Source organism: Cryphonectria parasitica, assembly GCF_011745365.1.
Source record: "Cryphonectria parasitica EP155 unplaced genomic scaffold M406scaffold_1, whole genome shotgun sequence".
NCBI lineage: Eukaryota > Fungi > Ascomycota > Sordariomycetes > Diaporthales > Cryphonectriaceae > Cryphonectria > Cryphonectria parasitica.
Window position 1 is genome coordinate 3,582,970 of NW_024468909.1, and position 15,277 is coordinate 3,598,246.

Here is a 15,277-nt window from a genome sequence, read left to right on the forward strand (position 1 = left end):
GAAACTCACCAACGGACCAGGACGGGACCAAGTTGAGACACCGAGGCCTTCCTTCTCCCGGTGCCAGACAGAATAGAGTTAAGGAAATCGTTGGAAAGAGTCAAGTGCTTCCTGCAAGCACTCTGTAGAAAGCGTCAAGCGGTGAAGGGGGCAAGGCTGCGAGCTCTGTTTGGCTGCGCGTTCTGTTTGGCTGCATCGCCATCCTCGACGGCAGGGCCCACCGCGTCCCCCAAATGCAAAGCCCGCCGTGGGACGGCTCCGACTTGAGAACCAGTATTCCGGCCATTGAACCTTAACCCTTAAGGAGATCTTGCAGTTTTTGGTCTCAACTCATCGTCTCGACTTTTTTCTTCTTCTTCTTCTTCTTCTTCTCTCTCCTCCGCCTCTCCTCCGTCCCTACCTGGAAGAAGGAGCCGGAAGGGAAAAAAAAGGGTCAATTCAATCCTCGCGGAGATCTGACGCCCGTCTCGTCCTGCACAAACCCTTGGAATTCTGCCAAGCAAAAGAAAGAGGTTATTATTGCTCCGCCTAATTTACGTGTTTCCGGTTCGCTTCAAACGCATATACACATATACGAACCAGTAAACCAACATCATAGACGGACCTGCGCGCCGACAGGCCCCTGCCCTGGACGATTCAACCACACAACAGAGGAGAAGGAAGAGAAGACGAGGACGAGAAGAAGGAAGAAATTCAATTTACAGTGTGCTATGTAGTTGGGGCGGGAGTCACTGTGAGCTCCAGAAAGGACATCAGGAAGAAGAAAAAGAAAAAAAGAAACAAACGGGGGGTAAAAACACCCCAGGTATCCCGACACCCATTATCCAAAGAAAAAGTAATTCTCCATCGATCAATCCATCAACAACGCCTAACAGACCGGAATACGACCCGGACCAACCAACCCCACCACACCTCTTGTTACCTGCCTGCAACTATCTCCAGATGTCATCCACCGGTCCAGCTTCTCCAGCCTGTCTACCTTGATACTCGACCGGGAAGGCCATAAGACTACCTGTACTTTGTACAAGTACCTGGCGGTCCTCAGAACATACATGTACATACCTTGCCTGTCTACTCTTCCAAACCCTGGCAGCTGGTGCCCCACCACAGTTCTAGACTTCAATCTGGCAGCTACTATCCGCTCGCTATCCTGGTACAACATACATTTCATCATTCGTTTGAAATCCTATCCATAATCCCCTTGGTTCCCCATCAATTCACGGACGTCGGTCGGTCAAGGGTTGTGATTTTTGTCTTCATCCTTCCACCCCCCGCCTCTCCTCCACCTTATTTTTTTTATTAAGTTGTGGTTGTTGTTGTTGTCACGATCTCTTCTCTTTCAAGAGGCTCTTCTCTCTCTCTCTCTCTCTCTCTCTCTCTCTCTCTCTCTCTCTCTCTCTCCCCCTCTCTCCCTCTCTCTCTCTCTTCCCCCCTCCCAAGACCTCTTCCGTCCCCTCCTCCATCGGCGATCTCGACAGCTGGACTCAGCCCAGATCGTCGTCGTCCCTCGTTGACTACTACTACTACTACTACTACTACTACTACTACTACTACTACTACTACTACTACTACTACTACTACTACTACTACGTCTACTATTATTACTACTTCTTGCCGACTGTTGTTTTGCCACCGGCTGTCGTGAGTACTAACCAATCCAACCTAACCTGTACCCCACCGTCCGGTGCTATTACTCCTGCAATCGCCGCTTTTAGTATATATTCTGGCCATGGAACCAATCCATTTTACTGACACGAGATCAGGGTCTGCACGACGGCATCGCCACAGAAGACGGGGACCCATGTCTTAGTGCTCCCGAATACTCGTAAGCTTGCCAGAAACCAAATAACCAAGAAAGAAAAAAACCTTTGTCCGCGCAGACGTTGCCAAGACTGGCTTCCCGAAAGAAAGGGGGAAAAAAAAGATGATCTCCAAAAACTCACACTTTCTCTCTTCGGACAGGACACGATGGCTCGAGAGGTCGGCTGGGGCCGCTCGGGCTTTGCCATTGCACAAGCTCTTCTCCTGCAGGCCCAGGTGTTGTATCCCTTCTTCCTCCTACTGGCCTTTGGAGTCATTTTCGCGGTTCATAGTGTGATCGCGTCACGACGACAAGAAGATATTGAGCCCCCCACCGCTACAGGCCCAGGTGGCAAGCCCCTGCCCGTCACCAGGATAAAGGTCGAGAAGTCTGAGGCTCTCGACGCTGCAGCTACAGACTTCTCACCGCGCGCCTCCCTCTGCTTCAAGGCCGGCACTGCTGTGGTTGTGCTCACCTTTGTCGCACATGTGGCACACATTGTCCTTCAGTGTATCCAGGCAGGTTGGTCCAAGACTGACCGGTTCTCCAACGATGAGCTTCTCGTGAGGCCCCCCCCCCCCAAAAAAACCCCCCACACCTTCTTTCCCCTGTTTTCCTCTTGTTCCTTCCCCTGCTGTCTTGTCTGCATGAGCTGAGGGGGCTTGGTGGTTTGAGGCTAATTTTACATGACCATTTTCTTCTTCTTTTTAGGTATACAACCTGGGCGGCATCTTCTTCTGGCAGTACATCGAATTCTCGCTGTTTGGAAAGAAGCTGGACAAGCCGAACCCCATCCACTTCACAGTCTGGTGCATCGGACTTGCATACGAATTGATCCTCCTCCTCCTCGCCTTCCTTGTGGTCCCCAACGGCAGTGGCAGACTTCACAAGTTGACCTCGAATAGCAGCAGCAGCAGCAACAGCCCTCTGGAGCTGCGCGACACCAACTCGAACCGGAAACCAATCCCGGCCGACGCCACATTTCTCTCCGTCTTAGTCATCCGCACCTGCACGCTGACTGGATTGGTCGTCCTCTACGTCTGCCTCCGCGGCCTCACAAGAACATTTCATTGGTCTTCGACGACGGACGCCCTGGCCAGTAGTGCTGACGAAGCTACGCCGCTGCTGAATGGTGGTGGTCATGCGACGGGCCACGAGGCTAACGTCCACGCGCTGGCGAACGGTCATGCGAACGGCGGCGGCGGTGCGGTCAGCTACAGGCCGCAGAGAAGAAGAGCAAGTGATGCTCGCCGTGGCAACGGGATCACCAAGTCTGCTCGCCCTAAGCAGGCCGAGTTTGCCTTCTACCGCCCAGAGAAGCTGCCTCACCGCTCCTGGTGGGAGTACCTGCGTGGCTACCGCGTCTTCTTCCCCTACCTGTGGCCCGCGAACGAACCCAGGCTCCAGCTGCTGGTGCTGGTCTGCTTCATCCTCGTGGTCCTGCAGCGTGCCGTCAACGTCCTGGTACCCATCCGCCTGGGCATCCTGGTCAACGCCCTGGCCGAAGCCTCCAAGACGGGCAGTGCTGCCATGCCGTGGCGGGAGCTCGTCATCTTCCTGAGCCTGAAGCTGATGCAGGGCCCGTCGGCCATCCTCGGCTCTCTCCGCTCCATGCTGTGGATCCCCGTCACCCAGCACTCGTACATCTCGCTGCAGACGGCAGCCTTCGAGCATGTCCACTCGCTCTCGCTGGATTTCCACCTCGGAAAGCGGACCGGCGAGCTGCTATCTGCACTCAACAAGGGCGGCTCCGTCAACCAGTTCCTCGAGCAGACCACCTTCCAGGTAGCCCCGACCCTGCTGGACCTCTTCGTCGCTATCGGCTTCTTCTGGGTCGAATTCGGTCCCATCTATGCCCTCTGCGCCACCATCATCACCTTCTCTTACCTCGTCCTGACCATCAACATGGCGTCGACCAGGGCCGACCAAAGACGCGACATGGTCAACGCCGACAGGGAGGAGGAGGCTGTGAAGAACGACTCCATCACCGCCTACGAGACTGTCAAATACTTCAACGCTGAGCCCTTTGAGTTTACTCGCTACCGAGGTGCTATCAAGACCTTCCAGAACGCCGAGGCGAGGGTCACGGCCGGCATGAACATGATGAACATGTGCCAGACCGTCGTCTTCGTCAGCGGTATGCTGATTGTCATGACCATTGCGGCGTACGAGGTGGTCATTGGGCGCCGCGACATGGCGCAGTTCATCATGGTCATGACATACCTGACCCAGCTGCAGGGGCCGCTCAACTTCTTTGGGTCCTTTTACCGCACAGTCCAGCAGGCCATGATCTCGGGAGAGCGTCTGCTGGAGCTCTTCAAGATTCAGCCCAACATGAACGACAAGCCCGGCGTCCCACCCCTTCAGGACTGCCAGGGACACATCCGGTGGAAGAAGGTGGACTTCGACTACGCCAACAGTCCGGCACTGAGGGATTTGTCTTTCGAATGTCGACCTGGCACTACCACGGCTTTCGTTGGTGAATCGGGGGGCGGCAAATCGACCATTTTCCGTCTCATGTTTCGGTACTACAACACCAAGGAGGGCAACATCGAGATCGATGGCCGAGATGTTAAGGACCTGACCATCGACTCGGTGCGTAAGGCGATCGGTGTCGTGCCCCAGGAGACGATCCTGTTCAACGAGACCATCAGATACAATCTCAAGTACGCCAACCAGGACTGTACCGACGAGGAGATCTTCGAAGCCTGCCGGGCAGCAAGCATCCACGACCGCATCATGTCATTTCCGGATGGCTACGAGACCAAGGTTGGAGAGCGCGGCATGCGTCTCAGTGGTGGCGAGAAGCAGCGCATTTCCATCGCTCGCACCATCTTGAAGAAGCCCAAAATCATTTTGCTGGACGAGGCGACGTCGGCCCTTGATTCCGAGACCGAGCAGCAGATCCAGGGCAAGCTCTTCCAGAACAAGGAGCTGGGCGAGGGCAAGACCATGTTGATCATCGCGTAAGTGGGACCCCTTACTCTTTGTTGCGGTAACACCATTGATCAGCCAATCTGACTTTTTCTTCTCCATGACTGTTTAGGCACCGACTCTCCACCATCACCCATGCGGAGCAGATTCTTGTTCTCCACCGGGGCCGCATCGTCGAACGCGGAACCCACGATGAGCTGATCACTAAAGAAGGCAGGTACTTCGCCATGTGGCAGAAACAAGCCAAGGCTGAAGAGGCCGCCAAAGCTGCGCTTGCAGCCAAGCAGCAGGCTCGGAGGGCTATGCGAGAAGCCCTTCTGTCCGCTGGGAAGGACAGTAGCGATGAACACTCAGACGATGGTAGCGATAGCATCGGCAGCATGTCGACCCACAACCTTCCTTCGGCGCCACCAACTCCAGCTGTTGAGCTGTCTGGCCTCAGCATGATCACCCGCGAGCAATGACCCGGCTTTTTTCTTCTGCCTCACCACAACAAATCCTCTCGACTGTTTTCATTGTACAAATGCGCGATGTTGCATACCATAGACGAGCCGCATAATACCCTGAGTCGACCAAGACTCAACTTGCGATTCGGATCTCACGTCTCTCAACCCAGTTCTGTTTTCTATGCATCGGCGGCGTTTGGCGGCATTTACCATCAAAGGGCCAGACACCCATTAGAGGCTCTAGGAGTTCAGGGGGGTGTCTTTCCAAGGGACAAAGAAGACTGACTGACCCAGCCGATGGCTTGCCTTGTTTTTCCTTTCTTTCTTTTTTCCCCCCTTTGAAACAATTTGCGGATCACACAGAATGAGTTTCTCGAGGATTCACACGGCCGCGCTTTCATGAGAATGGCGTTTATTGTTTCGGGACGTACTGGTCACGCCTGTGGAAAGGGGAGAGGAAATCATTAATGCGTCTTTGAAGATACCTACACACCGGACTTTCCGGTTCATTTCAACTTCTTCTCTCCTTTCGGATGACCAGCGATTGTTTTTCATGCCCTTCCTTTTTCGACTTGGGGACTCTCGGATAGCGAGAGGGCTTAATATCTTCTCTTTTCATGTTTTTTTTCCCCCACAAGCTCTCATCTAAAATTTGTGTTCTTATTTTGAGACTGGTCTTGGTTGTATCCTTATTTTTTCTGTTCTGCCTCTAATCCTTGTCCCCCCTCATTTTTTCCTCCCTTTGCCTCCTTGTTACGGGTCGTGGTTCATGTTTTGAGGGGCAACTATGAGAATGATTCCAGCAGCACTTTTGATATGATCATTAATGGGTTAACGAAACTTATGCTGCCCCTCCCCCCACCTTTACCTAACGATGAGGCACCAGCATTTTCAGAGGGGTTCTCAAAAGAAAAACCAAGGCAGATGTGTTTTTGTGTGTTAATTTTTTATTTTTTTTTCGTATTTGATGATGGTTGTTGCTACAGCTCAGCGCACATCATGGTATCCAGTACTTATCTTAGACCCTTGGGATTCCATGTCGGACTCTCCGTCTTGCAGATACCGACAGCAGCAGGCAAGAAGGCAAATGACGAGTATGTTTTATGCGTCGGAATTCGTGCACCAAATGTCTTGACTTGGCCGTCCGTATGTGCGCCCCGTTGAAGGTCTGTTAACCAATCACCACTACAATTTCTACCAGAAGGATACACTAGTAGGACGGGCCTCTTTCATCACTCATCTTTGGACACAAGAGACGCCAGGCAATCTTCAGAGCTGATGCTGGCTTTCTTTCTCGGGAGGGTTTTGTTGACGTTGAACTGAGCCCCCTCCCCCCACCCCCCGGTTCCCTACGTCCCTTTCTTTTACCCCACTCCCTGCACCGAGCCCCATCCAGTCCATCTTCCCGTGGACTAGAAGAGTATATTCTATTGTAGCGAGCGTGAAATAAAAACCGACAAGGTAGGTCTTCATATAGCAAAACGCCGATACACCGCCGCAATGCCTTTTTTCCCCCCTTGTTTTTCTTCATCTTTACTGAATATTGGCTTTGTTTGCGTTTCTTGCGGGCCAGTTTTGGACATTGTTCTGTTACGCCCCTCGCCTCCCCCCCACCCCAAGAGAAGAAAAGAGCCCCCATGCTCTTCTTTCCCAAACGTTGTTCATATCGTCGTCATTACGAGGTAGATGTATGAGCCCCTTCCCTCGTCCTCCTCCTTGTGTTGTGTGTCGTAGCGAGTCCATAGCAGACAAATTCCCATTCATATCGGACACCAGGTCATCAGTGAATATCGAGTACAGCCTTTGAAGCCTTCCCAGAGAAAGAAACGAGAAGAGAGACATAAAAAAGGGGGCTGTTTAAAGAGTTTGGTGAGAAAACGAAGAAGAAACGAAAAGCGAGTGGATGGTATTACAATCCGGCGTCCAAAGATTAAGAGAAAAGAGAGAAAGAAGAGAATATGTCATATACAAAAGATGTCCGGACTCGAAGAAGGCGTGCAGCAGGACATCAGAGCTCAGAATATCCATATTGGGGAGTCCGCGGGTTCTCTTCTTCTCTCAGTCATTCTTGGCGGTGCTATTTGCGACATGGCCGTTGGCAGTGACGTCCTCGTCGCTCTCCTCGCCGTCCTCGCGGTCATCCTTGATGATGTTGAAGAAGAGGAAGCGGTAGGCGATGCGGATGATGAAGAAGAGCCAGAAGAGGTTGAGGGCCTGCAGGGCAGACAGCAGAGCGATGGTGATGTACTGGGAGATCCAGCACTTGTACTGCTGGGTTTCCCAGTTCAGCTCAAAGGGCCCGACGGTCTTGAACTCGGTGAAGAGGGAGTAGATGATGCCCAGGTTGAGGTAGTGGCGCATGTAGATCCACACGCCCATGAAGAAGGCGAAGTAGGGGCCCTGGAGGGGGCTGTCGATGTAGTTGAGAGACTTGGAGGTCTATAGTGTCACGATGAAGAAGTGATTAGCAAGATAGTTCGGCATGCAGTACAAAAAGACAAAGGAAGAACTTACCGCGAGGAAGAAGTCACTAATGTCGTGTGTAATGTACACGGCCAATCCGATGTAGGTAAAATGGAAGCGGTAGCTGAGGCCGATAAGGGCCAGGCTGACAAGGTGGTGACCAACAAGTTCGTTGTAGTCCTTGCGCGGGGCCTCGAGGCCGAGGACCATGACCATGAGCTGCTGGAGCCAGTAGGCGGCCTGGAACAGGTAGTAGAACTTGAACATGGCCTCGTGGGTCATGTGGGGGAAGCCGGCGTACATGCCGGTGGTGTTGAAGTACCAGACGGGGGTGTGGCTCATGATGTACATGCCCCAGGGCCCGGTGGAGCCAAAGTAGACGGCGGTGTACATCTGCTCCATGAAGCGCATCTGCTTGCCCTTGGAGCGGAGGCCGGCGAAGCGGGCCAGGGGCCGCAGCAGCTCCTGCATGATGAACTCGCGGGTGAAGGACAGGACGATGGCGTAGAAGATGACAAAAGCAATGTCCCATAGACCCTTGCCGTACTGCGCCGGGGCGTCCGGGGCGGCGTCGGCCGCGGGGGCCAGCTTGTAGCTGAGGAAGATGAAGTGGGAGACGGGGTTGGACTCGGTGGGGTGTATGGCGTAGAGGCTGGCGAAGACGAAGAGCAGCAGGGCGGGGAGGGCCCAGGTGTGCTTGACGACGTAATTGGTGGCCCTCTGCGCCAGGCCGCGTGCCTTGCGTCGCTTGGACTGGCGTTTCGAGGCCGCGGGGCCATCTTTCGAGTCGGTTCGCTAAAGAGGGGAGGCAAGAGAGAAGGAGTTAGCGATCGTGGCCACTAAGAAGGGGAAGGGGGGGGGGGGAGAGAAAACAGGGAGAGTATTAGGTTTATGATGAACCCCATGGAAAAAAAGAAAAAAAGAAGGAAAGCAAAAAGACATACTCTTCCACTGGCAGCGTTCAGGTGGGCGAACGAGGTCGCCAGCGACGGGGCGCCGGTGTCACCCCTGAGAAGCTCCGCCTGTATGGCGCTCGACTTCCTCCTGCGCTTGGCCGAGCTGGCGGTGGCATCTTGTGAAGAGGAGAAGTGATCGTTTGTGTTGAGCAGTGGGAAGGGTTCTGAGTCGGCCATGATGGGCGTCTTTCTTGTCTCTCCAAGGTGTCGAAAACCGAGACACGGGGGCGGAAGAGGACTTGTGGTTGGGAGAGAGGAGGAGGAAGATGGATGTTTCACTCCTTTGGAATGCTATCCTTTTTCTTCTTCTTTCTCTTTCCGTCTTTTGAAGCCAAGGTTCTCTCGGTCCTGTCGCTTGCACGGTTATCGACCGAGAAGAACAGGGGAGAAAAAAAAGGAGCGATAGTCAGAAGAAGAGGAGGGGGAGAAAGAGATGGTTAGTCAGGTTGGGTGAGGGCAGAGAAAGAGGTGGTGGTGGTGGTCTCTGGTTGGTGGTGCACCGCCAAATGATAAAATTTCGCGGACATTAGAAAGGGGACCGGGGGTAGATGGCATAGTACTTGCTGTACTTGAACGGCAAGGGTCCCAGGGGTTTTTCGCCGCGGCGGGCTAGTACGATAGTACACCACGGTAGTGCTTTTATCACATAGTATGGTAGTACTGCTAGTAGTATGGCCTGTATGAACTATGGAGACATGTGGAGGTAGGTGGTGCGGTGGATGGGTTGAGTAAAGCCAAAAGTGGTGGCACGGCAGAGAGATGATCACCCACAACCTCTCTCAGATAACTCTTGTGCCTGTGGTGAGGATCAAAAAAAGAAGTTCAGAATCGACATTCAGGAGGGTTAGAGGGGGTTGGTGGGTGGTTTGGCATTGGGTACAGTAACCCTCCACATGACAAAAAATTTGGATTATAGTAGTGTTAGTAGTAGTAAAATTATGGGGGATTGCATGTGGTTATTCATGCCTATTCCAGCAAGTCTTCAACTTGTTCAATGTTCCTCCCAATTCTATCAATCTGAATTAGCGTTGGCATCTAAAGGCTACATGCTATATATTGGCTCTAAAGAATTGAAATTTCTTGACTTGAAACTGAGAGAACATGCTGAATGAGGGAAAACTTGTTTGTTGTCACATGCTGAGAACTGCTCGACCCTTCGGCCGCCCATGATCGGTCCCCCCTTATTTCCTCCTGACCTCCCTTATCGATAACATCTTGGCATACATAGTACAAATATATTCTGTACACCCTACAACAAGGACAATAAGTACATACATACTTGAGTACGTATACAGTAGGAGTACCTGTGTACCACATCAGTACATTCAGTACTGAGTAGCAAACCCTCTGCCTCGGCGCGCATGACGCCATCTCCCCTCGATCCACACTCCCTCCCTCCCTCTCCAGCGGGAATCGCCGGCTCCAGACAAGCCATATGCAGGTTTCTTTTCTTCTTCCCAGACCCGATCCTTAGACGGAAGAGGAGACCCCCAGGGAAAAAGTTTGAAGAGGGAAAAAAAAAAAAAAAAAAAAAAAAAAGGCCACCCGCACCGCCAGACCCGGTGACATCTCACAAGCGCCGGCATGCCCGGGCTGTCCTCTACCATCGGGCCTCTGCTAAATCCCGGCCGGTCCGTCCCCCCTGAACGGAACAGGGAAAGACAAAAGGTTTCTTTCCTCTCCCAACCCCCGCTCTCTATGTGGGCCGCTGCCTCTCGATCAAATCCCGTCCTGTCCGTGATCTGGTCTGCTTTCCATTACACTGGGCCCCTTGCCCTGCTTCTGGTTCTGATAGGATTTGAATGGGATGTACATGAACATCAAATCGAGTCCCTCCTTGTTCGTCTCGGACGGTCTCGGGGAGAAGAAGAAGAAGAACAAAAAAGACGACCGAGTCCTGAACTTTGCATGATAGTCTACAGAAGACCTCCGTGAAGGAGGGCTTATTTATCACCCTCATGTCAATGCATTGCCGCACCTGGCGCCAGAGGAGAAGACAGGAGGGTTTCTCTCAAGGCTGCGAGTTGTTGGAATAGAAAGCGAGTCTCAGAGGGATCTATATAAGTACTTATCATCACTTTGTCGTAGTTCAATGTGGCTAGAGGGCGTCATTCAAGGTTTTGTAAACATCATTGTGAGCATTCCGTCTCAGGACACTCTATCTCTGCCCATGTACAGATTGCTATGGTAACCCCCCGTCTCGCTTGTCCTCCGTTGGCGGGCGCTCCTGGGTATCCGAGCCTCTTACATAAAAGAAATAATATATAGAGGAGACCTCGGTTGTCGTAGCCAAAAGGCAGTAGTAGTAAATGGTATATAGAAAGACCCCTCCTCAGCTGAGGACTTCACTTTTTGTCCACCGCCTTCCCGGAAAAGGGTCCACCGCCGCTCCAAATGCACCGTGTGGGAAGGGAAGAGAGAAAAAGCAAGAAAAAAGGGATCAAGAGACGCCCCAACACCATGCGCTATAGTAGAGCCTAGAAAGACAGAAAAATCCCGAAGCTAACCATCCCACGTGCCAATACAAGTTCAAAAATCCTCGGTTTTAGATTGGAGGAGGCCTCGCGCTCGAGGTTGGCCCCTGAATGGACCTAGCCGGCGCCGTCTCAGACTCGAGCCCTGACACTGGCATGGGCCGAGCTAGGTTTGTCATCTCCAGGCTGTTTGCGCCAGAGGAGTTCTGTGATGACGATGCGATCGGTGTGTTATCCGATGCTTGGCTGTTGCTCCGCCATAACCGCGGCGAGACAAATGTCGAGCCGACCGCCGCCGCCGCCCTTGCGGTGGTGGTGTTATTGTTGTTATTAATGTTGACGGAAGGTGCCTGGGCGTGTCGCAATGATGGATTTGGCGTCATGGCTCCATTTACCTGTTGTTGTTGATATTGTTCTGCTGCCTGCTCCTGCCGAAGCTGCTGTAGCGCAGCACCCCTTCGCGGTGGTGCTGGAATCACTCTCACGGGCAGGGCTTTCGTGTCAACCTCGGGCCTCATCCGCTCCCGCAGCCTCTCTGCTCGGGTCACGGCAAAGTCTTCGAAGCGTGACTTGAAGTTGCGGCGGCCGCTGCTGTCTTGTGAGCTCGGCTCGCTCGCTTTGTGGGATGCCTCCGTCGAGGTCATGTTTCCCCTGGACGGCATGCGGAACAGCTGTGTGGCCTGGCTCAAGCCCCGCAACCTGCTACCGCTCTGCGTCGAGGTGTTGGTGGTGTGAGCTGCGGTCTGCCCGGCGGCCTGGCCAGCAGCAACTTGGCTGGCAGACTGGCTGGGTGTGACTGAAGGCTCTGGGGTGATGGCCAGGGCCCTGTCGACGACCGCATCCGTACGATCTTCGGCACTGTTCCGTCTCGACTGCGGTGCCAGAGGTTCGTCCACCTCGGGAACGGCGGCAGGCAGGGCTCCGATTGTGGAGTCTGGGCGAGCATCGGGTGCCGCTCCAGTGGTTGTGTCGGCCATTGGTTGGTAGTGCACCGCATAGACGGTGCTGGCCGCACTTGCCGTGTCGGTCCTAGACACTGGTGTCGCAGCCGGTGGCGGTCTTGTCGGCCACAGTGGCGGCTGCAGAAACCGAATTGTGCCGCTCCTCTCGCCCCTGTCGCCCCTGGCAGCCCCGCGCGTCCCAGCTTCAGCACCCGCTCCGTCGTCGCGAGGCCTGGACCTCGACCTCTGCCGGTATCGAGAGGCTATCGACGACACCAATGGCCAAGGGCCGCTCTTCCCATCCGAGGAGGTCGGGGCGGCCCTCGCCCTGGTCGCATGACCGCTCTCTCCGCCGTCGTCGTCATCGTCGTCTCGCTTCGTGTTCCTCCTTTTTCGCGGCCACGAGTATTCCGACACTGACATGCCCAGCATCTCGTCCCCGTCAAACACCTCTCGGCCCAGGATGCCGTCCTTCTTCTCTTCTCTTTCTAGTGCCTCGATTCGTTCCACCCACTCCCACACTATGGTGCTGGCTGCCGCACCCCCAACCCAGCGCACATAATCACCCCAGCTGGTAAAGTCCGGCTTGCAGATATCCAAGATGAAGAACACGATCGGGACCAGGACTGCCGTGACCGAGAGCAAGGCCACAAGTCCGATGTTGCGCATCTGCGGGTGGTAGTACGCGTAGTGTTTCTTCATGAAGGAGTAGTAGACAACCCAGGCGGCGTAGAGAACCCCAAGCGAGAGCTGAAAGAGATAACTGAGCGCGGGGATGGCGTCGGTGAAGGAGCGAGGGCGTGTAGCGCCTGCGGTCGTGTACATGAAACTGTTGAGGGAGTCGAAGAGGACACCAAAGGCGATCAATGCAAAGGCAGTCCACTTGATGATGATCTTCTCCCGCTGCCGGGGGAAGAGTCTGATGAGGGTCTGGGCCTGTGCGAGCCACAGGAAGGCCTCGGATATGATCTTGATGACCTTGAGCTCCGTGCTCCCCAGCACGTCGGCCTGCATCACCGAGGCGTTCTGGTATCCACCAGCATACTGCTGCTCGGCGACTCGGAAGGTGTCGACCGTCGCGATGGTCATGGACACGGCAACAAAAGTAGCGGCCATCTTCTGCAGCCAGGGACGGCCTCCGATATTCTGGCCGCCTGTCCCACCACTCGTGAAGCCCCCCCTTCCGAGCACGACCACACCGCCGTCAAGAAACGATCGTGGCGTGATGAGCAACATGATAACCAGCGTGTACGCGATAACGGTGGTCGCGGCGAGGGCATAGCATTGAGGAAAGGTCGAGGCGTAAAAAGGATCTCGAACCTCAAAGGCTGAGGTGCTGTCGCTGGCCTTCTCTTGGACTTCTAATATGCCCGTGTTGGCAACGGCGACAGGTAGTGATGATTGGGTGCATTCTGGGGTGAAGACGGCAGCCTGGGTAAGGGTGATGGTGCCTCTCCCCGCGATGTCGAGTACACCTCCTGCTGGCAGGCTGACAGCCGAACAATCAGATGCCAGCGATGATGCTGCCGCCGCCGCCGACGTAACAGACGCCAGGATGAACAGACGCAGGTCCATGGCTGGCAACGGGTCCCGGGCGGGTCGCGGCCAGCCGCTGGCAGAATCTCTACTGGGCAATCGCCTCCGGCAAAACAAAAATATTGCCTACCTCGGACACGCCATCCGTGAGGGCTTTCCCAGCTGATGATGCGGCCAATCGCGGCGGGAATGGAAATGATTGAGACGGAGTGATGTCGGTGATCGTGGGTATAATCGTTGTCGTCGGTCTTCGTTGTCGTACAGGTTGTCAGTATCGTCGGGTTCGTCACTGTGCCACCTCGCCCATGCAGCAAAAACGCTCGTGACCTCTGGCGCTGAGCTTTTCTTCTTCTCTTCTTTTTCCCCTTCTCCTGATCTCGTCTCTTGATCCACAAAAGTCGTCGTCTCCAATCACAAGAGTTTGCGCGCGATGTCGGAGCGTCGGTCGGATATTGTCAATTGTCCAAAGGAGAGGATTGAGGCGGATGTGTCCTGCAACACGGGAGGAGGGATGAATGAGGGAAAGGGCTGGGCGCCGAGAAAATCCGGGGTGTGTGCAGTCGAGGGATGATCGGGAGAGATGGGCGGGATGCAAGAGTGTTGTGCGTTAGAAAGTAAAGTGACGCTGGAGACAAGGAACGAGGATGAGGACGAGTCAAGGGGAACCGGGTATCTCTGGACAAAAGTGCCTGGCCGGATCTGTATCTGTCTGTCTCGAAAGCGTTTTACCCTTGGGAGGTATTTGGAGTCGGGGCTCAGACCGGGAGCAGCCAAGGAGAGAGTGAGGGACAGAGAAGAGACATGGAGACTTGGGCGGACTCGGCCTGGAGATGACAGAGCGGCAGTGGGGCTCAGGACTGGCTGGGGGACGTGGAAAAGATGAAGACTCTGGTACATGGTGTAAGACGGCAGGGACGGGCGATTAAGGGATGAGGCAAGGCAGGCAGGCACTGTGCGCATTGTCCAACTAACCCTTTTCCTCTCTCTCTCTCGTCTACATACTATCGTATGTCCCTCCTGCCATTTTGACAAGCAGCCCACCCCCCTCTCGCCCAACCAGACCCCTCAACGCCCTCCTCCCCCTTATCCACCTGGAGACGTATGCGCCCCACCATCCCAGCCAGAAGTAGAATGGGCGCTGAATGGCTGGTAGTCTCACATGCTCACAACGTCTGAGGAGAGCAGAGACTCCGCAAGAATCTATCTCTTCCAGCGCCGAGGTTCTTTGACCGTCGTACAGAATTCTATCTTGCAACATGGAACGAAAAGTAGTGCATCGTAGTCGCCGAACAAGTCAATGTATGTTGGGCCGTTTGACGAATTGAGACACTAGGTTGTAGGCTGTAACGGCTTCTGCGTGGGGGCTACCACAGAGTTGGGATGGGCCCGGCGCTCAGGCTTATAAGGGAACTAGGGCGAGAACTGGAAGAGCCCAAATCCGTGCCCTGTACCTTACCAGAACAGTACATCAAACCGCTGTGCCAGCGCTGGTGCTGGGCCAGAGCACAGTTAGCGCCTCAGCCTGTTCACACGGTTGTGCGTGTGTTTCTTGCTTTCCAAATAAGGTTTATCTCGTGGCGATGCACATATGTGGGTGGCATTCAGGTGCATAGCCAGCCCGCTCCTCATGTCGTACAGATCATGTCGTCTCATTTATGACAGATTACCACTAATGCTGCCGGCAAAGGTTAAAGAAGAAGAATGTTGCTCCAATGACCTTCACAGA

General features: G+C 54.2%; 3 protein-coding genes across 3 annotated transcripts; 1 reads left to right on the top strand and 2 right to left on the bottom strand.

Annotated features, from left to right (window-relative positions):
* Positions 1-1,968: 1,968 nt before the first annotated feature.
* M406DRAFT_344161 (uncharacterized protein) lies at positions 1,969-6,293 on the top strand (the record flags this gene model as incomplete). Its single annotated transcript, XM_040921951.1, has 5 exons — positions 1,969-2,364; positions 2,513-3,010; positions 3,092-4,767; positions 4,848-5,095; positions 6,241-6,293. 5 exons carry the CDS (start codon positions 1,969-1,971, stop codon positions 6,270-6,272), a joined length of 2,850 nt encoding a protein of 949 aa, XP_040781370.1. The 3' UTR covers positions 6,273-6,293.
* Positions 6,294-7,239: 946 nt separating this feature from the next.
* Positions 7,240-8,777, bottom strand: M406DRAFT_246417 (longevity assurance proteins LAG1/LAC1; the record flags this gene model as incomplete). Its single annotated transcript, XM_040916406.1, has 3 exons — positions 7,240-7,620; positions 7,696-8,423; positions 8,585-8,777. 3 exons carry the CDS (start codon positions 8,775-8,777, stop codon positions 7,240-7,242), a joined length of 1,302 nt encoding a protein of 433 aa, XP_040781371.1.
* A 2,719-nt stretch (positions 8,778-11,496) lies between these two features.
* On the bottom strand, positions 11,497-13,530 carry M406DRAFT_226753 (PalH-domain-containing protein; the record flags this gene model as incomplete). Its single annotated transcript, XM_040915747.1, has 2 exons — positions 11,497-11,877; positions 11,980-13,530. Coding segments are annotated over 2 exons (1,932 nt in total), but the record flags the coding sequence as incomplete, so codon positions are not given.
* Between the last annotated feature and the right edge of the window lie 1,747 nt (positions 13,531-15,277).